Source organism: Dermacentor variabilis, chromosome 4 (genome assembly GCF_050947875.1).
Source record: "Dermacentor variabilis isolate Ectoservices chromosome 4, ASM5094787v1, whole genome shotgun sequence".
NCBI classification, from domain to species: Eukaryota; Metazoa; Arthropoda; class Arachnida; order Ixodida; family Ixodidae; genus Dermacentor; species Dermacentor variabilis.
In genome coordinates, this window is record NC_134571.1 from 137,910,909 (window position 1) to 137,933,319 (window position 22,411).

A 22,411-nucleotide genomic window follows, 5' to 3' on the forward strand; every position below is an offset into this window, starting at 1 on the left:
ATGAGAGTGTTCATTTAAGAAGCATCTGCATTGCATTTAACAAAACTCCACAGGCCAGCTTCAGCTGATACAAAAGTGAGCACAAGTAGGGAGTCCATAGATGCCTTCCTTTTTTGCTCCTTGCATAATGTCTCTGCTGATTCCAGTATTCTTCAGTACAAGCACAATCCTATCACTTGGTAGAAAACCTCTTGAGGGACTTATTTGGATGAGGAAACTTCTGTACCTGGTAAATGCCTTTGAAAACCATTGAAGGTAAATCTATTTTATTGAACTCACTTTACCTTGTAAAACAAAAGTGAGACCTGATTGCATGAAACAAACCACTTATTTTCACTATTGGCATTCTGTGAACATACTCTCTTAGGTAACGCATCCAGTGCAACCATTCATTACTGTTCTGCATCATATTTGTTGTACCTTCTCTGGACATCACACATTACCTTCCCCAGGATTTCAGTTTAAATTTTTGTAGTCCTGCATGAACAAACATGCTTCAAGAAAGGAGTATCTTTTCTTTTTAACCGTTTTGATTTATCTACATCACTTCTTTCACCTGCAGCACTGGCGTTCTTTGACCACATCAACCTCCTGTACGGGACGGTGTCAGAGTTTTGCACCATGTCTGGCTGCCCCGACATGACTGGCCCAGGCAACAGGTGCGTAGCCAAAGCTCCAGGGTGTCGCGCCAATTTGCAGCGGTGCACGACTGCATGTCAAAGGGCCCGTCACAAGGTGCACTTGGAAATCTTGGTTGTTCACTCGAAAAGTTGTAAAGCACCATCCGCTAATTGTTCCACTGCGAGAATGTTTTTGAAGGTTTTGGAACTGTGGAGATAGAAGCAGATGAAATGCGGCGAGGCGATGGCACGAATGGGCCGAAGCTCTCTCCCTTGGCCTTGACCGGTGTGCGCAAGCGACATTGTATCCCTACATTTCATTTGTTACCTCCAAGTAGCCCAGTGTTGCTCTGCTGAGCTCAAAGCCCCAGGTTCGTTCCTGGCCACGGCGGCCACGTTTCAGTAAGGCAAAATGCAGAAGCCCTCATGAGATTAGATCTAAGCGCACCTGAAAGAACCCCATGTGGTCAAAATTAATTCAGTCCACCACTATGGTGTCTCATAATCAGGTCGTGGTTTTGGCCCGTAAAACCCCAGAATTAATTTGTTTTCCCCAGCCTTTTCCCATGACATCATCACCTCGCCCCATTTTTGTTGCGGCACAGTGCATACCTGGAGACGGGTTGATGCTCTGTGCATTTTCGTCGTGATCTTTTTAGTTCTTGTTGCTGCTATCTAAGTAGCTTCCTTAGGGGAGACACTGCATGCATGAAATTATAGTCATTAAGCATACAGTCAAATGAACTGCATTAAAATGTATCTGTTAAACTTGAAGACAACTTTATCTCAAGGCAAGTTCATATTGTTTGATTTTTCTGCAGGTCTTGTGCTCCGAGGTATTCATCCCAAAATGTCACTCAGTCGCGCATTCTGCGCTAGTCCGAAGGTAGTGCACAGCAAACAGCATTGTCGTTGTTGTTCCTTTTGCCCTGTGGAAAGAAGAAACCACCTTGTGATGAGCTCACTTTCTCGTGGGTGTGTCCCTCTAGGGAGATTCCCGCACCAGAATGTGAAATTAGTTGTGCTTCAGGGCATAGGGCATCAAACTCCAGGCACAGTATTCTTCACTTCTGTAGCATTGGCTGAGTTTCTGAGAGGTAAAACTTCGACTGTTACTTTCTGGTACAGAGGTTTGAATGCACTTGAGGCATAGCATACTTTCTTATTTTATTATTTTTTTTATTTCTTTATGTATCAGCAAGGTGCTTTCGGATTCCTGCACCGGACATTGGCTGATACCAAAACGACTTGGGGAGTGAGCCTAGAACAGCTGTGGCTGTAGCACGTACATTTTTGTGCCATGATTGGGATGCATTAAAATTGTGCAGAAACTATGGATGGTGATTGTCAATGTGAGCAAATAGCCCAAACGAACTAATGAGCAAACAGGAGAGAGCGAACATTCTCTTTGTCAACTCCGGCTACCAGCCACCGACCAACCGCGAAAATGGCTGAAAGAGTCAAAGAAAGCCATTTGCTTTAATAAAGAGGCGATTAAAATAAATTGGGTAAAAAGCATTATGGAGGGCCGCATAATCAAATTGTAATTTTGCCTCGTAGAACAAAAAGTTAGGTTTAGTTTATAATTTATTGTAATTTAATTATAACGTCTGTTCCTGGGTGAACCGTTGGGAAAATAAGGACATTTGCATACGTGTGTCAAATCATAAAAAAATCATTATATGTATATATATAAGTTCCCCTGCTTCTCGGTCATTATACATAAATATATATGTAATCTATACGTATATATATATTAAGAGAAAGAGGTTTTCACATCGGGAAATAACTCTGTGCCTCTGATGTGAATACTAATTCAATAATGACCTTTAGCTAGGCTCACACTTTTTGGCCATAATTGCATGTGTGCCCACTGCCAAGCTCGAGGTTGCGGTTTCGATCCTGGCCACAACAATGAAAAAATTCTCATGTATTGCGCTGCATTGGGTGCACATTAAAAAAACCCAGATGGTCAAAATTAATCCAGTGCCCCTCCACTAGAGCGGGCCTCTTGCCCCACCGTGCAGCTAAAATTTTTGCGGGGGAGGAGGGGTGAGGGCGTTTGCAATCTCTTTACCTAGGCACCTAATTGATCTGTGCAAGACATATTTGTGTACAGTGGACAGAGTTCCAAAACAAAAAAAAGAACGACAGTTTGCTTTGTTTATCCATGATGACAAGTCACCATTGAACAAAACAATCACCCCATGTGATGACAGGAGAGAGCTTGCTTTGTTTTTTAACCTGTTGCCGCGTGCATTTCAGGAGTTGATTGTGTTTGTTCTTGTCAACTTGTCTGTAACGGTACTTGTTACATGCCCATTGGCAGGCTATAATGAGTTCCATTCTGTGTGCAGGGTGTTTACAATGTATGGAAAACTTCTGGGAGATTCGCGTTCACTTATGCATTGCCTGGCAATATGGCCTTTCTTCATTGTTCTGTGCCCTTCAACCTTGTGCTGTCATAGTTTACTACCAATTTTTTCCGTTGTTGCGCTTGCTAGTTCTGTCTGCTTCATATTGCCAGCTTTCATACCTTCATTTTGTGTCCTATTGCCAGTGGCTTTTTTTTGATGATGGGGGCAAGCTAGAATGCATCTTCCTTGAATTTGGGAGGCCTGCCCATTGTATTTTCATATTTACAGTGGCATTTACCTCTACATAACACCGTGATCCTCTTACGTCATATCTTTATTACTGCTGTTTCAAAGATTATTGAACAAGTTGTTTGACAGGACCCACTGCTCTTTTCTTCCTCTGGCTGTGCTTATTTTAATTTTGTGCAAGAAATCGTGAGTGACCTTGCATTCTCTTGCAGAGGAATTCAGTGAAATCATTCCTGCCTACTCGTGCTAGGTTTGGCACTAGTAACGAAATAACTCTTACCTTGTTCCATCATATGACCTGTTGCTATAACACTGCTACATAATATCTCTGCTATGATTTCAACAGCTTTTGCCTAACGGTGGGGTATAACGCTTACCAGTTGTATGCACAAAGTAATTTTCTCTGCTTCGATCAGTATTTTAGAGAGCCACATGATAGCTTGGGTCTGCGACGGGTGATTTCAGTTCAACGGATGCTTTTGTTTGTGCACGTAAATATCGCACTAGTTGTCGTTAAGTCCAGTGTCTTCTACAAAGCGTTTACTTAAGGTGTTATAGGATGCCTCAGCTCAGTTTTGTGCTGTTTTGTTGCAGTTGCAGATGCAATTCCTTGTGTTTGCTGAAGCTCCACTTCCTTTCCCCTAGAAGAGGTTGAGTAGGCTCCAAGCGACTGACTGTATGGACAGAGTGCATGCAGCAAAGGGACATTAATAACCTGCCGAGCAGCAGGCAAACTACAGTAATTCCCATGGGCCTTGTTCACAGTTGGAATATGCGAGGCTTTTTCGCCTCACATCTATGGAAGGAAAGAAACATGCGCATAGGAATTTCTCAACTAGATTAGTTTGTTTATGTTCAACGTTGTGAACAGCACAAACTATGCAACAAGGGATATACGAACAGGAGGACAGAGGCACTCTTCGCACATAAGCGAATCTGACCTGTTCATATATCACTTGTCTCGTCGTCTGATTTGTTCACCATGCTGAATCCTTGCATAGAATGAACAGTGGCCCAACTTTTGTTCCTTAATGGTCTTTTCTGTGCACTTAGATGTCACTGTGCACTCAGATGTCGCTGTGCACTCGAGTGTCAGGCTTAGACATGTTTGTTTGTTGAGCAAGTTTCTCGTTAGTTCGCTGTTGTATCCCTGGTGCAATCTTGTAAGCAAGACGGGGCTTGTGAGAGGTGCACATCTGTCGAGTGTACAGCCAGAAGGATAAATGAATAAATATGGGTCACTGGGGCCAAATCTCACAGGAACCAACCTTGCCTCACACACTGCTGGTTTGTGTGATACCGGGAAGCTGCCATCATCCCCACGTGAGGTCGCGCGTACCTAGTCTTAGCTTGACACACCAGTCCCTTCTACCATGTGATGCTAGCCGCACAAGTGTTGCTGGTTCAGGTGAGCATTAATTTTGGAATGAACCTGTCAGGTTCGATGCTGACTCAAGTGCGGCTGGTCAAGTTCTGTTGAAATGCGACTTGCTCGCACTTCCCCTTCTGTCTTGAGCACAGTGTAAGAAATACATACTCTTCGGGTGTGGGCACGTCGCAAGAATGCCGCAACAAATGCTACATACTAGCAAAAAACAGAACGAAAGAAAATGGTCTCGCTGCCATCGCAACTGGCAGAATGTCTACTCGCTTATCTCTCACAGGACTGGAACTAATGTTTCTGTCTGGTTCGCATTTCCCATTTCCTGCTTCCAATGCACTTTCCATAGAAAATGTTGCCGCTTCTCCTGTGACAGACCTATGATCTGACAGTCATGTCGTGGCGCCTTTTTGAAAGAAGTCTTCAGGCCTTCCTGTAAGGCATGCTGTCCACACCTAAAGAGTACATCTTACACCACCGTGGTCTTTGCATTTGACATGATTTGTTGCACAAGTTGATATGTGAACAGGAAAAGTTATAACTAGAACATGTCTTTCGTTAAATTATGAGGACTTGGTTGCTCAACATTTTGTTCACGCGAAACGTTACCAAACAAAGCATATATCACTCAAGCATCACATACACCGGTGAAGGCAAAAATGAGAAAGTGCATGCTACCCCAGATCTGATTTGCATTTCAGTTCATGCTGATAGTAGTACTTTGCTTGATGCCTGTTCTCTCTCTCTCTCCTGTGCAGGCAATACCTGTGGTTTGATGAGAAAGGGAAGAAGTGCAAGGTGGCTGCTCCCCAGTACATAGACTATGTGATGACCTTCACCCAAAAGACGGTCAACGATGAGTCCCTCTTCCCAACAAAGTTTGGTGAGTGCTCTGTTCTCTTAATTGCATGCCACTTGCTAGACTGCCAGCAGTACTACTCGCTGCGAGGACACAGGGACTGAGCCATCATGCAGTTAACTTAGAGGTCACAAAAACAATTCCAAGGCATTACAAATGGTTCATTCAATTGATCGTAAATGCGTCACGAAGTTTCACTTCACCCCATCATATTCTCTGAACATAAAGTTAAGCGCAGTTGGCTTGATTACTCTGTAAGTAGTGAGAAAAGGACGAGTAGGACTGTTGCTTGCTGCAGGGTGACCTAGCCTTGCAAACGCTGCCGGCAGTCGCCTCCCCCCTCCCCTTGAGAGCCACCTATATCAAACGTTGTAGCGTCTGAAGCATGCCACAGTCTATCTGGTAACACCCGGTATCGCAAGGAACTCGACATGGAAAGCAACATGTTGCTCTTCATCAAAATCACTGGACAGCATGGCTCGCCATTCACACTCCAACCGCATATCATGTATGAACTTTAGGAGCTGAAGCACCTCTGTCCTAAATATACATTGTCATCGTGGGAGCAAAATGGCATTTGCAATTGGATGCAAGACAATCTTGCACTTCAGTCAATCCATTAATACTTTCTGTATCGATCTCGGGACACTGTAGTAAGTGAGGGTCAATGTCGCCAAAAGCTTAGCAGTGCATGCACAAGGACAGTGGAGACATTACTTTTAGGGGGAACAATCAAAAAGAAGATGACTGTAGTGTGCTTACAACTTGATGCATTTACATGAGCAGCAGCATTTATAAACCCATTGTGATCAACATAACCCATCGTGGCCCGCCATTTGCAGAAATATTCTGCGAATGTGTGAGAGAGGGGTGCCCCCCCAAAAAATGCTCTTGTCTACAGACCAATAGAACGGGGCATTGTTTCCATTGAACAGCTTTGGCTTTGTAACTCCCGATTTCCTCTGCTCAGTGAGGGTCCAGCAGTAGTAAAGGCTGTTGAATGGCAATAATACATTCCCTCTCAGTAGGTAGGTGTGGGGTGTCCTGGGACAATGAGAAAAATGAGTTTTTGGAGGAATTCTAAGGAAGCCTTTGTGCTTGCGCTTCCTCCCTGAAGGCACAGTACTTGGTGGGAGGAAATGCAGTTTGTGGAGGAGCCCTTGGTCAGCGAATGCTAAGCAGCCGTGCAAGGCAGCAAACTCGGATTTTCGCATACGGTGCGTTAAAACCAGCCGATCTACCCGTTTTCCATGAACAGAGGAATGGCATTTCCTGCAGTCATCACTTGACGCAGAAAGAGGAGGAGTAATACAGGTGCTGGAGAACAAGGTAAAGAGCAAAAAGAGGCCTCCTCTGGTAACAACAGTGGAGATTAGTGCTGTTTTCTAACCACATCTTCTAGCGAATGGTTTGGCCATGGCTACGGAAGAAGGCGCAAACTATTTTGCGCGCTGCCTATCCCTCAATCGTGCTTCCTGCATAGTGCACATGCTATGTCCTTCTACATTTAAAATACAGTAACGAAACTTTGTGTCAGAACTTCGGTAGTGTCATGCAATGCAAGTTTCTCTCACTTTTGGTGACCTGATTTCCCGGCTTGGCATCCTTCTTCGATCAAGAGATTTATATGTGGAACTCACAGTCATGGTGTTGTGGTCAGTCTGTACCGCCCTCCTCGTGTGATGCCTATCATTATTTGATCACACTTGGGAATGAGTGAGGCAGACAGTCCGAAGCAGGCCTACTTTCTGCGTTAGAAATGGCTTATCTCAAAATTACGGCTTGGCATCCTTCTTCGATCAAGAGATTTCTATATGGAACTCACAGTCATGGTGTTGTGGTCAGTCTCTACCGTCCTCCTCGTGCGATGCCTATCATTATTTGATCACACTTGGGAATGAGTGAGGCAGACAGTCTGAAGCAGGCCTACTTTCTGCGTTAGAACTGGCTTATCTGAAAATTACGAAACCAGACATCATTGTCATGCATAGTTCGCAGCGGCAGAAAGGCTAGCAACTTCGACAGATTTTAAAGCATCCCACCTCCGGACACCTGCTCGTGGCTGATGTTACGGCTTTCATGAGGACTACAGAGGGGTTTATTTAGGGAGGCAAGTAGCAAGCAACACGTGTTGCGACGAGATAGGTGAGCCGCAGCTAAGAGACTGGCCATAGCTCTCTGGTGTTAAGGGATAGGGCAGGGATGCATCGGTCTTCCTATGACCCTAATTTCTTGCCTCACTACGCCCATCACTCAAGTCCCCTACTTAACCTCTTGTCAGTCAGTCGCCGTTTTACCACCACTGGCCAACGATGACTTGCTAAGTCCTGTCCTGCACCCCACACCGGTGTTTGGGCTAGCCCTTTGCAGATGCGATGAAGGAGAGCGGCTGCAACACTTGCTCGTTAAGGTGCATTCAAATCATGTTCTAAAGAACAGCACAAAAATCGCTGGACATTTTGGCATCGCCAAAGTTTGTTGTGTAAAACTATGCTGAAAAATATTTTCAGATGAGCTTGACTTAGTTGCATACGTCAGAGCTCTCCACTTCTCCGCGCCATGCTGAACGCTGAGCCATGCCCAGCCATGACAACATTGCACAAAGGAAACTATAGTAGGATTCGCATAGTGGCAAGCGTTACTTCCGAGGTGAGGAGGCGTGCCCTTGTATGGTACGAGATCTCGGAGGCCACGTGATGGGGGTGACCATTTTGTGTATGTTGCTTTTAGATGGCACATTTGCACAACAGTAGGTCAACCTACAGTTGCTGTGATGTGAAATTGAATCTTTGGGGTAAGCTCCAGCACAGAAGAATTATGCGCTGAGATCAAGAAATACGGAGCAAGCTTCCTTGTGCAGGTGTTATGGTAATGTTATTGTTTCTGTTACCTGTGGAGGCGGCAGTGGCTACAGTGGTCACCTCCTAATTGGTTTAGTGTCATCATCGTAAATAAATAAACAAACGAACAAACAAACAAACAAACACTCTCATCCCTAGATCTTTTATCCACAGTCACAGTTACCATAGGGCTAAGCAAAAGAAAACATTAGCGACCACAGCCGCTGCATTGCTCACCTTGCGGACAATCCATACTCCAACAGACTAGCTTATAATGCCAATTATATTGACCTGCAATGTAGTGCTAGTGAGTGCATTTTTGTTGTGCATAATCAAGCTATAAACCATGGATTAATAGCTGCCAACTGCTGGCCTTGTGGAATTTCTTTTTTTTTTCTAAAAGAGATACTGTGAACTCTGTGTTTCTTTTAAGTCTACAATTCATTGCATTGCATTTGTTACTTCTTCGGCAAATTGTGGGAACATGGAAGATTGGTTTATTTTTTTCGTGTCACTGCTTTCACTGTTGCTTGGCTAAAGCTCTACAGCAGATGGGTTGATTGGTAATGAAATCCATTGATGCAAGGCTTTAAAGAACTCATTTCCAATGTGTTTATTTTTTTTCAGCAAAAATTTACTTAAGCTCAGGCTACATGGAGCAAACTTTCACAATGAACTTCAAGTGGCAGAAATAGACGTGGTGGCAATACGCCGACTGTTCGTTGGCTTGGGCTACATGGAGTGAAAAATAGGCGGACACTGCCATGCGTTTGCCATGTCACTATCAGTGTTGTCAGATTCGGTGAATGTGTTTTTGCAAAACAAGAAAATGATAAAAAATTCACTGACAATTAGGATACTACATAATGCAAAATTTGAGTCCAGCTCATTAGGTGTTTTGAATTCCATTGCTTGCATCACGCATTGTTCAGCAAGAAAGCATGAACACCAGAATGCGTGACTTGTGTGGAGCGCATCCCCTAGCAGCTGCGGCGCAGGCAAAGTAGCACGTGTTCTCTGGGTTCGAAGCCCACGCCAGCACTTCGTTTCCATATATGGTATTAGTGGACGCACTTGCCGCATGCCTTAGTAATGACGTCATCAGCAACTGGGTGACGATGCACTCTACCGTGGTGCCATTTCGTATTGTGCTGCCACCGTGGAGTACGTCTCATGCGGTACTCTGCTTTCATCCTCACCCTTTTGCCATGCTCTCCCCCTACACTTTCCTCCTCACGCTCTCTTCTCTATCGCTGTCTTTAATCCTCTGCTGTGCTCCCTACACTTTCCTCCTCACGCTCTCTTTTCTATCGCTGTCTTTAATCCTCTGCTGTGCTCCGCTCGTTCATTTTGCCTGTTACGCCGAGTCCGACGCACAACGCAGGAACGGGCGCTTAGGAGCTGCGCTCTAATAAGGTTTTCATTCTAATAATTGTTGTTAATTGCCAAGTAATCTGAAAAAGGAGGTATATACATGCGTTTACAAACAGAATAGGAAAAATATTTGAGCCACTTAATGTCGCAAAGACTAACGAAACAGCAGAGCTATGGGAAGGCGTAGTGCAATCAAACGCTCTTCGACATCGTTGAGCTTAGGCAGATGCGACGGTCCCGGATGATAGCAGTAGCCATTTGTCTTGCTTAGCTGGGGCAACTTCCCATCAAGCAGAGAGTCCCTTCAAGTGTTGCGCACGGACATGTCAGACACGGAAGGTTCCTCGGGGAACGCTTTTCGCAGAACTTCGAGGGCACTGTCGCACTGCTCTGCGTTACGCACACTGCCTATCTTGCTTAAATTCACATTGAAGCACAGTCTATCACAAACCACACAACTGTGTCCAAACTCAACGCTCAGAAAATCTCGCCTGGATCGTCCGTCTGCACCAGAAATGGCCATCCTCTCTCTTTGCTTGAAGTTCTCCATGACGCAAAAACCAGGATCAGACGCTCTTCATAGCCTAGCCACTTGACGCCATCCGTCCTGATGTGTGGCGTCGTATTTCCTTTTGCTTTTGCTTGTCTGGTCCACAATTCGGGATTGTCACCCATATTCTGGCGCTTAGCTTCGGCAACATTAGCCTTATATTCAGGATCTTCCTGTTTACGCCACATACACTCACGAGCAGCTTCGTTCCTCTTTCGCATTTACTCGGCTTCTTCGGGAGAAAGTATCTTCTTCGGTCTGCTCATCTCGACAGTAGACCGGATACTGATGCTGCTGGCACACACGTCGCCTCTCTTCCAGGAGAGCACCTGCATGTCAGAGCTTACGTCATCACCAGGCTCAGCCAATCCCATACGCCACGCCTCCTCTCCACGGTAGCTGCACCGCACCGCATGCTCATACACAGCTGTCCCTCTCCCCCACTTTGCTTAGCCTCCCCTTGCTTAGCCTCCCTCCGCCTCGCTTAGCCTTCTCACCCTCTCCACTTTGGCGAGCAGAGTTTTCTGTTAACGTTCAGCACGGCCAGAGCTCTTTCTTGAACAGCTCTGCTGTTGAAGCCTGCAGTGGCTCTCGACCGGCCGCCTGAAGCCGGAGGGAGATAGCTCCTCACAACACCTGGCGAGTGAAGCTCTCACGTGTTATCCACTCCTGGCGGCGAAATTTGCTCGGCCAAATTTTTTCTGGGCAAGCCAGGTCTGTAGCGTGTGCAACATTTTCTGCCACTGGGTATCATCGGTTCTTCACTGGATGAAGTTTACCTCTTTGGCACTGATACTTTGCTCCATATTGCCCAGCCTTTAAGGTGCATTGCAAATATTTGCGCACCATCTCTGACACAGCTGCATCTGTGAAGCATCTGCTCACTTTAATATCCTGAATGCTGGAAACATACTACACTGTCCCTAAAATGCATTACAAAAGCACACGGCATTGGACTAGTTGGTGATAATCCAATTTGGACATATTGTGTGCTCTGTTGTTTCGTTTCGCCTTGTTTGTGATTTCTTGTGCCTGTACATATTGGTGCCAATCAAGTAGCATTAAAACCTGTTGATAGTAACACTTTGGTGTTGTACATCTGCTGTGTGATGTTTCTTGCTTAATTCCGTGGATTGTGAACGCGCCGTTTGGTGAACCCTGCCTGCTTCAGTGACTCACTTTAGGACCTGAATTGCTTCTCTGCAGAACGCGAGTTTCCCAGCTCTTTCGAATCCCTGGTGAAGAAGATCCATGGACTTCTGCTGCATGTCCTGGCGCACCTGTACCACGCCCACTTCAGGGAGATGGTCTTGCTGCAGCTGCACGGTCACCTGCATTCGATATTTGCCCACTTTACCCTCTTCAACGCGCGCTTCAATCTGGTGGATCCCAAAGATGCCGCCGTGCTACAGGACTTGGCCGTTGCACTCGGACTCTGTCCGCCTGCCGAGAGCGCCAACGGAAGCCCCGCCGCCTCTTCCTCTACGCCTTCCTCCTCGGCCGTCGCAGCAGGCAGCAGCACAGACGACGATTCTGCAGTGGTGGAAGCCACCCCGGCTTCAGTGGCTGCCCCCATGGACGTATCCCTCTCGCCTTCGGCGATGCAGCGATCTGTGGTTACCTCCAGCATCGAGGCAGCTCCGATGTCAATGGCCGCTACGACGGCCGGGAGTGTGGTGCCCGCGCAATAGGTCGTTGCGGTCACCGCTTTGTTAACGTTTTGTCGAGTGCCTGTGGTGATAGCAGCCTGTGGTGTGGATTTTCGGTTCCCCCGAGAGTGGTATCGGGGGGGCATTTCCGTCGTGCATCCACAACAGCCGGTAGTGCTGTGCTCGTCACCACCAGAGTGTGGCCGCTGGTGGTGGTGCCACGAAGGAGATGACGTCACTTCGGTGTGACTAGGTGGCTCTGCTGGCAACAGCAGCAGCATCAAGCAAATTGTTTGTTGTTTTCACTGTTACGCTGGGTTGAAATGTGGCTTCGCTGCTCTGCCCATCCTCCACTTGACACTAGAGTGATTATAGTCGCAGTTATGGCAGTGTTATGTGGCAGGCGTGGGAGGCCTTTACCCCCCTCTCCCCTACCCCTGCAGGGCGGTACTACAGCCGTGCCACAAGTGCTGAAAAAGCATGGGCCTTGTGGAATAGCCTCTGCAGAGTAGCTCGTTTTGAACCCCCAGCTAGTTAAAGGCGACCTTCACGACAGTAGCTGGGATAGTTATGTCTGTGCCGAGGCAGGAGGGGGGTTACTACTAGGCAATTGGCTGGAGTGGTTGATCTAGGGAGAGTCACTATGTCCATCATTTTGTGATCATGAAAGTGGCGGAACGTGTGGTGAATATTAATTTGCTAGAGCTTGCAGGTACCTTCCATGCATGGCGCTAGCTTGCTAACTAACCCTGTGTGACGGTGGCAAGAAGTGTTGGTTGCCATTTAAAAAAAGAAAAACGCACTGTCAGTGTCTGCGTAAAATCAGGGTAAGGAAAAAGGCTGACATTTTCATAGGGAAAGAAAGAAAACAACAACAACAACAACAACAAAAGAAAGCATGCCGGTGAAGTAGCTATGGTGCCAGCAACTGAGTCAAAGGAAAAAAAGAAGAGATGGTAAACTGCAATAAGATTGCGACGGCTTTGGTGAGTTGGAAATACTTCATAGCTGATATACCGTGCAGACTCTTCTAAGGGTCGTACCCCCAAATTGGCAGCCCAAAATATGGGAGAAAAAATTTCCAATGAAGAAGCAGTCAATGTGCTCTGATGCCGCGCACGCACACTGGTGAATTTCGGCATACTGCATACTTCCCTGTGCTGCTACTAGATAGCCAGTGCCAGGGTGTGCGAAAGAGTCGCTGGCACCATTCTGACCAATAATTTCGGTCTCGTGTAAGGACCGCACCTTGTGAAAATTGTAAAAAAAAAAAAGTGCTGCTCTTGCACAAGTTTATATGGTATATCAGCACATAAAAGACATTGGACAGACAGAATTTTTCTGTGTGTTTTCTGTGGGCTGATATATGTTGCTATGAAGAAAATGATGTTAGGTGTAGCTTTTGTGCATGTTTTGCATTTTGCTGCAATTCATTTGGACTTGTGATCAGGCAGAAATCATTTCTTATAGATTATTGATTCGAATTTGGCCTATTTCTTTGTTTACATTGTTGCACTTAAGATGCAGCATTTTATGAAAATTGTAGTTGAGAGATAAAATATTTTGCTCGTTGCATTTTCTATATTCAGAAAAAAAGAGTATTTTGTGCAGAATAATATTGACCCATTGCAGTTGTGATGAATATGTTGTGCCACCCTGTCAGCATTTTCGATCTTCTGGGCACAGTTTTGTGCATTCATTTGAAAGTGCACATCCTCTAGAATAGCAAGCGCTTTCCAGTGCAGTGCTTAATAATCTAAGGGTTAAAGCACCAACTTCCCAAATTTAATGCCAAGCTGCATAGGTGTCATGGCTGTCCTGTTTCTGAAGTCGTCCACAATTTTCCTTCGGGAAGGGACAGGGCCTGCAAGCTCCGCAATAGTACATTCTTGGTAGGCACGAGCTTACAAGGCTTCACGCTGCAGTTGATTTCGAAGGTTGCTTAAAGTGGCTGTACCTTGTATTGAGAACTGTCTTGTATCAAGAGAGTGGTTGCACCGGTGGAAATGACTCTGGTAGACAGGTCACGGGAGTCCCGTCACTTTCTCCGTCGCTCTGCAAGTTGGAGGCTCATGATATGAGTCAGTCTGGTTGGTGACCCAAATTGGTGCCTGCCAGGTTGTTCGGGCAGGCAACGCATGGTTACTCCCAAAACTCGCACAATTGCCAGCCCCACTTAGTGAAGTAGGAGAGGAGGGGGGTGGGGTCGTGTGTATGTGTGTTGTGTGGCGTGGTGACAATTGCGTCTACTCGTCATTCTTCCGCAGGAGCGGAGGAGGGAAATAAAATGGGGAGAGAGAGCAAGAGGGGGGCCTATTTATTTTCTGTCGTCGCCTCGGCCCACACTCGCGCACACATACATGGCCACTAGGTAACACACAGCTGGGACTTTCATGTGTGTGAGGGGACACACAAACACACAGAATATGTAAATAGGATGATGCTCTATTTTTAAGAAGCACTAGAGGTTGGTGATTTAGGCAAGTCTTTCTTCTCTCCATTCTATCCCCCCCTTCCCCCCCGCCCGAATCCACTCCCCCCCTCTGGGCATTTGGAGTTGCATGTGCAATGGGTGTGTCGGCCATCATCGTCGCTGGCAGGGAGGGTGGACAGGGTCGATGATGGCAGCTTGCAAAAAGGTCCTTCTTGCCTTTGCCTCAACTGTTTAGCCACCTGTTTTTGTGCGTACGTCCAGGTGGTGATTGTCGAGGATGTGCCTGCTTCGTCATTCGTCAATCTGCAAGGAAGAAACGCTGTTTGGTTTCACCTGCCTCCTCCACTTGTGGTTCCTGCACCTCGTTGGTTGTTGGTTTCTGATGGCTTCCGTGTTGTGGGCTTCTAGAAGTGGTCCTTCTCGGTGATGCAGCGTTTGTGCATGGCCGGAAATGTGAACAGCCTTGCTCTTGCAGTGCCTGCATCGTGCACCAGGTGCATGTCAGTAAATCGGCCATTGCTGCATTCTCTGCAGATGGACCAGCTGTCTAACGGGCAAAACGGCAGTGGTGGTGGTGTTTGCGTGCAAGAAGTTTAATTGATTTCTGCTTTTGAGAAGTCATTCTTGAGGCTAAAGTTGAGCACAACTTTCAGCTCTCGGCAGTCCGCTGTCACAGGCTGCATGACAGCAGTGGACATTGGATGCATCAGCGTAGCAAGTTAACTTCCGAGAATTGTAACTATTTAGGCATGGTGCTGAAGGGAGGGGTTCAGTTAATAAGCTAACAGCTACTGAAAGTATGTGTGTGTAGAGCTGCATTGATAGCGATAAGGAAATATTGGCAAAACTAAGCTGCTTGATGAAAACATTTAGGAGCTCACATTTTCACTAGTGTCACTAGTTTATAAACAAAGTAATTTTCACAAATCGAAGGCCTATCTACAGTTGCACCAACCATTGGCACATTAGACACATTAAACATCAGAAGTAGCCTTAGCTAAGTCATCTTTTTAAGAATTTGTCTGGCTTTCTAAATGGCCCTTACACATTAACCAATGCAGAGCAAGAGGCTTGGTACTAATTTTCAAACATCACGTCTTTAGTTACAGACTGTGTTCGTTAACTTAAGCTGCTAGTATTGGAGAGGTTTAGTAACATGTAGAAGTCATGCCAACTCTGGCACCTCTGTCATTGGGCTTTTGCTGTTCACTGTGGCTTCAGAAAAAAAACTTTTTAGGCTGCACCAACTGCAATTCTTGCAGCAGTTTTCTCAAAATTCGTGATGACCCGCAATATTTCGAGCGGCATCATGGCTCGCGGAACAGTGTTAAGAAATTATCTGCGTGTACCCTAACCCACTCCTGCAGTATCTTGGAACAAACTCGCTTCTTTAAAGGCAGCATCAGTGGTACCTTATGAAGGGGGCTAGTTTCACTTGCCATTGGGAGGCAAGCATAAAACTTGCAATAGCTGTGGCCGGTGTGTGCACAAACTGTTTTAGTAGGCACAGTCTGAGGGCCATGGCTACTTCAGGTTGCAGTACTCCTGGTGAGGCACCACGTGCAAAACGACCTGAAGCCCATGGCATGCCTTTTCAGCTGAGTTCTTGCGAGCGAACCAGGCATAACTGCTTCGAGCACCAGCTAGAGATAGGTTGCGCCCTCGGATTTTCTTGTTCGAGTGTCTCTGTTCTTGCCTTCATCTGCAGAGAGTAGAAATTTCACGCATTGCAGCTAGCTTACGCTTTGTGCTGTCAAGCCATTCTCTGTAACATCTTGCAGTCTGCATTACTACTTTTTCCCCTCAGCTTGACATACTGACTCGTGTAATAGCAGAAATGCAGCTTTGAACTCCCATATATGGATTATATATGGGCTTATAAGTGGTGTCCGTAATTGCTAGCTGGTGAAAAGGGGCTGTTTCTTGGCAAAGTCGTATATTAAGCCGTATCATATTTTTAAAGTAAAGCACAATAAACGTGTAAGTAGGGCAACATTATCCGTTGAGAGAGAAGTTAGGGATAAAGACGAGCACAGTGAACAGTTTGCTGTTCTTGCTTTCTTTAGCTGATTGTGTTGTCTGATGTCAGTAGGTTGGCAGCTTTCACAACTCAGCGTTGCAGATTTAGTGGTTTTGCACCCCCCCCCCCCCCGGTGTTTTATGCTTTTAAAGAAGATGGGTTAATTTCAATAATTCAGAGTTAGGTGAAGCGGAAAATTTGAACTCGATAGCAGCCATACTACTTTTTTTTTTGCAATATAGTAAGGAAAGGTTGAGGCTATTGCATGAGTCTGTACGTTAGCTCCTTTCCAACCCACAAAGTAATTACATCATCTTCAGCAGGAGCTTTCTCGTTTCTATCGGGCTCCTCCATAAGCAAGCATTAAGGCTAGATATTGAAAATAAAATGGACTAAGAGACATATTAACAATATTTGCGTAGTTTGTGCATGTAGCAGGCAAAGTTGGTAGCGTCAAAAGGCTTAGCATATCTTCTCGGCTACTAAGCGTAGACCTATGCTAGTTGCATTTTACGGGCATTTGTGTTCTCGTGACACTGGGGTTCTGAAAATTTCGGAACTTATGCATTGTTTGCAACATTATCCTCAATTTTGTCATTTAGCCACATAACTATGTGATAGTTGCCCACCACTTGTCTAATTTGTAAAATTTCTCGAGAGGGTGCAGAAGGTGGCAAGCTTGCAGGAATGTTATCTTGTGGCAGGCACAGGTTGTTATGTCAACAAAAGGGGGCAGCTGCGTTTCATTTTAGTTCAGCTGTGACCATATGGAAATGCTTTAGATTCAGGTTCTGTCGTCTGCACTGGTTCTTTGCATGGCATTGCAAATATTTCGCAATTTGCCATTTTAAGAGCCATTCCAAAACTTCAAATACTATGAGGGGCAGGACGTTACCATGTCTTTCCAACCTTTGTTTTCCTAATTACTTTTTGTTTGATTTTCAGGAATTGTGATTGTGTAACCTGTGTGTATGTGTGCATTGTGCACTCATATGCATGTGTGTAAATAGTGGGCTTGTTTTTCCGGTGTTCTTTTTTTCCATTCTTGCTTTTGGTTCTATTTATTGCTCGTCTTGACAATGTGTGTACCTCTTGTTGCCTTGTTAGCCTGGGTTGCTTGTGTTAGTCTATTGTCAAAATATGCAGTCATTTCACACAATCTGTGCACATGCTCGTTTGATCATGTGCCGGCATGGCCATCAGAGTATGTACAGACCCGAGTTTGTGTTGCTCTCTGTACTTGTTTTACTGGCTCTTGTGATTATGGTGTCGGATGGCAAATGCTGCCGTGCAAGGCACTGTTGTCGGGAAACAGAAAGGCGGCATAGGTTGCACAAGGAACGAGTTGCAACAGAAGCTGCAAGCGTACATCATTTGACATTTTTTTCTTTTTGTTTTCACGTTTTAGTTGTTGCATTCAACTGTCCGTGTGTGAGTGAATACGCATCAGGAGAGTCTGCCGGTGCATTGCAATTGTTAGAGCTACATTTTCCGGAGGTTCCTGCCCAAATAGCAGTTGTCTGGATGGGAAGCTCATGACATTTGTAGAGCTCACTTGTGCGCTTGCATAAAGCTTGCGAAGAAAAAGAAAAATACCAGCACAGTGTAGCACGTAGAAACGCATGATGCTAGCAGTCCTAAAAGCAAGGTGCACGCAGTGCGACGCCTCTGGTGTTCATCATCAGAGGCAGTTTTCTATGCTCATGACAGGGAATGGCTAGTTAAAGAGTTAAGCGAAAGATTACTATCCAAGTTGGAGTTTAGGCTTTGCTTGATGTGTCTGATAAGTTAATTTTGCTAACGATGAGGCCTCTTGCTACTTTAAGTGTTGTATAGAAGGGTGACTGTGTTTTTAAAGTTGTCATGTGCTGTACCCTCTCTGGGCTAGCATAGTCCAGTTGGGAGAGACAAAAGAGCGAAAGAAAATTCGGGGGGGCACTTAACGGAGAACAAAGCATTAAAGGGCACAGTCTGCCCTCTCTCGTAGTTGCATGCTGCTCAGATCCACGTCATGCACTGTACAGAGAAAAGTTGAACTTTAAGCAAAATTTCACTTCCCAGTAACCTAGACCTTTGGCCTATGCTGCCCGCCAGCGCAGTTCATCCCGCATTTGCATGCACCAGTGAGCTCCCCGTATGGTGCAAGGCCTGTGTGTGTTTGTGTGTGCATTTGAGGGAGCAGTGCCTCTGCCCTTGGACTGTATTATTCCCGTTTCTGTTGGTTATTATTTTTGTATCATTCAGGTGGTGGCAGTTGTGGTGTTTTATTATCTCGGCGAGCACGGAAGGCGCACTTGCATGTAGCTTGTTGACTGTCGAACGAGGGTAGGAGGGACAGGTCACTGTTGTTGGTTAATTATTTTGTTTAAATGAGCTGAAAAGTGAGCACTGTGTTAGATGTACATACATATAATATATAGATATATATATCTCTATCTCTACCATTGACCTATAGCGACAAAGAGATTTGCCTGGGGCAGGAATCGGGAGCGTTTCGCCTGGTGTAGGACACTTGATGGCACATTGGTGAAGGGGGCGAAGTAACCCGACCATTGAGCAAGCAGAGCCGTTCCTCCGGGCTGAGCGGATTCGAAGCCAGTCTCTCGTCTTTGCCTTGCCACAACTCTTACCATGGACAGCTGAGCAGCCACTGTTCTCAGCGTCGATATCACCACCTTTTGCCGGTGGCACTCGAGTCTCTCCGCCTGCACTGTTCGGGGTGCATGCTGTGCAGGTCTCGTGGCAGCGTGGCGTCGTTGGCCATGGCGCTGGCTTAGCACGGCTTGCCTCCACGTGCCAAGCAGCAGAGCCAAGGTGTGCTACCAGTGCACCTGAATTAAATGCACCTCTGTCTTTTCCCCCTGCCTGTTTCCTACGGGGCCTTTGATGTCTATAAGTACCATCACTCTATACAGAGAGCGCAGACACGGTGACAGCACCTCTACCGCTCCCGACTGTTGTGCACACCTTAGGTTATCTGTGCTGGCCAGTGGCCAACCCCTGTCACACTAGGTGGCAGATGCACACCCACAAAAAGAACTGTGTAAGCTGTAGCAAGGTGTTATTTCTTTTTTATTTTTCATTCGACACCCCTCTACAACATTTTGGTTGTTGTTTTACGATGTGTGGCTGTGAACCGGCTTTAGTAAAGCTGGTCGTGCCGCTTAATTGGTCAGCGTAAAAGGTCCATACATATCTCTTGTGTTCTTATTTTGCCTCATTCATGCCCCATGTGTGACAGGGGTTCCAGTTGACTCTCCGATGTCAGATGTTGCTTGCTGAATGCTGGAGGAAGAATGTCAAATTTGTAAGAGGAGCCATCACAGCCTAATCTTCTAATTAAGTGTGGCACGAACGTTGCTAAAGTCTTAGACTTGAGTTACGTCAGCATAGCCAGCTGCGTGAAACCTTTGACAGAATTACCTTTACATTGGTGAGGTGTATTTTGTCGGAGAAATTCTATTGGCGTGTGTCAGCGGCAGGGTAGTAGCTTGGAAATTCCGACATCCGAGAATCGGCTGGGCCACATCCTGGTGCGGAAGTTCAAGCGCAGAGACTTGTTTAAAAATTGGACACGGAAAGGGAAGGTCAGCGCTTACTTCTTCACACATGGAAACGATACAAGCACCTCACACGCATAAAAACACACATACAAAGAAACTGCAGAGGTAAGCGTGTCTTCTACGGGGGCTCGCCTGAATGGGAAAGAGGCGCAAATGTGCGGGTCAAGGGGGGGGGGGTAAGAAATGTGGAGCGTTACTGGCGCGCTGCGACGCCCGGTGCGCCGAAGCAGCAGCAGCGATGACGATGACGACGCGTGTGTGTGTGTGTGAGAAATACTACACGCCTGTCCGTTGGTGCCTTTCTTATCGAAAAAAAAAAGACTGTGCGTGCATTCCACAGTGCGTGCCTGTGTGCGCCTCTCTTCTTGCCTTCGTCCCGCGCGCGCCACCACCGCGTGTGACGTCAGCTCGACGCCGATGCAGACGCTGTTGCGCTGCTGTGACGTCGGTCGCGGCGCACGCCTCACGTGACCTCCAGGCGCAGAGTCTCTGCGCAAATGGCTGCTGCGTTCAGTCCTGCAGACGTTGAGTGGGGTACCGATTTCTTTCTTGCTTTTCTGACGCCGCCCGGGAGAGTGACGTCGATGGGGCGTCAGGCGTGTCGGTTCGTGACGTTCTTGCGAGAACGGACGAGAGCGGCGGAATCGCAGGCGACAATCACGAACGAGTCGGTATTGGGAACCATGGCGAATACTCGCGAAATGGCTGAAATCTGCAAGAGGCGTTTACGGTTGTGGGATAAGTGCTTTGGGGAAAAGAGCTTCGGAACGTGATTGCGTTTTCGAAACCATACGTATTGAATTGCTGAGCCGAACCGTTCTAGAACAGTATTTTCCCCCGACGACTGAACGGTTCCTGTCGCTCGGATTTACTTTTTCCTCCATGACTCGCGAACGAAGGGGACTGCACGCCAGTGCTTGGTTGTCAAAAAAAAAAAAAAAAACTTTCGCTGTTGACCATGCACTGCAAGAACGCGGTGAACAGGATCGCTCGCGCTGCTCTATTTTCCTCGCGCGCGTCTTGTCGAATCTTCCCAGTGGTCGATGAACAGCGCTCCAGTGCTGCTCGTTGTCTGTGCCGAGCATCATGGCGCCGAGTCTCGAAACCAGATCGAGCGTTTCCCGCGTGCTCCGTGTACACCCCCCTCACCCCCTCCTTGTAAGATGCGTGGCGTTTAAACCCGTTCAGTGTTAAAAGCCGGCCGTAGAAACCGAACTGCGATTCCTGCCAGCGTACGTTGCGGAGTCGCCGCTTTGGCTTTGCGTTTGAAGTCTGCTGCATACAAGCAGAAAGAAGGGAACGAAACGAAGACGCGCATTCGCCCTCTTCCTGCAATCAAATTCCGCCTTGACGGCGTTTTCGAACCAATCGGGGAGGCCGTAGCAGTCGCGTGTGCCAGTCTGAACCGTCGCAGATGGCGACAGTATGGCGAAATTCCACAATGTCCAGAATATAGCGCCAGTGTTCGCGGTCGCTTTTTTTTTTTTTTTCTCGTTTCGTGCTGACGCACACGGACCTTTGGGTCTGAACGAATGCGCGACATTCGAAGTGATCTCGGCATTCCCCGTGATCGGCCGCACTCTTAACGCCGACGCGGTCGTCCGTGGTGTAAACCTAGTAGTCCAAGCGCCGATGGCGGCTCACGTTTGACCCGGCTTGGACGTTGGCTAAGCTTTGCGTGATCACGACTTGCGCGCGGAGGCACGACCAAATTGGGGACGGTGGGGGACCCTGCGCGTGGAGGTCAGCGGGCGGCGTGCTTTCTGCGTTTGTCGTACTGTGTATTTGTTTTGCTGGAGAGCGCAGCGGTGTGTGTTTGTTTCCATCTTCTGTACGTTCGGCCGTGCCGGTCAGTTTCTAGTTATGTTTTTTTTTTCTTTCCGTGGCGTACGTGCGTGTCGCGCCAGTGGCGCTTATGTGTGGTGATGACGATGTCGCGCGCGCTAGGTTGCGGCCTTTGCTGCGACTGACGAGAGTGATTATGTTGGTGATCGTGATGCTGTGTGGCGGCGATGTGCACAGACAAACACGCGCAAACACATACACACACACACACTCTACACATAGACGAGACGCATGTGTGCTATCCCCTCTTCTTCTTGTTCGCCTTTGATAATCGACACACAAGTGCACACACACGCAGAGGAGAGCCGAGGATATAGTACTGTGTTTTACGGCGGGCTTTGTAAATAGACCGAGAGAGAGAGAGAGAGAGGAATAAAAAAACCTTCGAGGGAACTAGTCAAGTACAATAAAGTTTAGTACAATGGTACCAGCCTGTGCGTCCTGTGTGTCATTCTTTTGCAACGTTCACTACACTTGCTCTGTAAGTGCAATATGCTAACACAATGTTTAAGTCCCGATACACTGCCGCACGCTTCTTACATAGTATTAGTACTAAGTAGTAATTGGTTAATTAAATAAATGCAGTGAAGGAAATTACATCTGACCGCATTGTAACTGTCCATCGCATTCTTTATAGCTGCCGATAGACAGACTGGGCGTAGAATGTACA

General features: G+C 46.8%; 1 protein-coding gene across 2 annotated transcripts in view; it reads left to right on the forward strand.

Annotated features, from left to right (window-relative positions):
• Nucleotides 1-22,171, forward strand: part of Mob2 (MOB kinase activator 2) — a 156,047-nt gene extending 133,876 nt beyond the window's left edge. For both annotated transcript variants that reach the window (XM_075690432.1, XM_075690433.1), the window contains exons 3-5: nucleotides 563-659; nucleotides 5,366-5,490; nucleotides 11,437-22,171. In XM_075690432.1, coding sequence (XP_075546547.1) covers nucleotides 563-659; nucleotides 5,366-5,490; nucleotides 11,437-11,921 — 707 coding nt within the window. In that variant the 3' untranslated portion in view covers nucleotides 11,922-22,171. The remainder of the gene's footprint in view (nucleotides 1-562; nucleotides 660-5,365; nucleotides 5,491-11,436) is intronic.
• The last annotated feature ends 240 nt before the right edge of the window (nucleotides 22,172-22,411 follow it).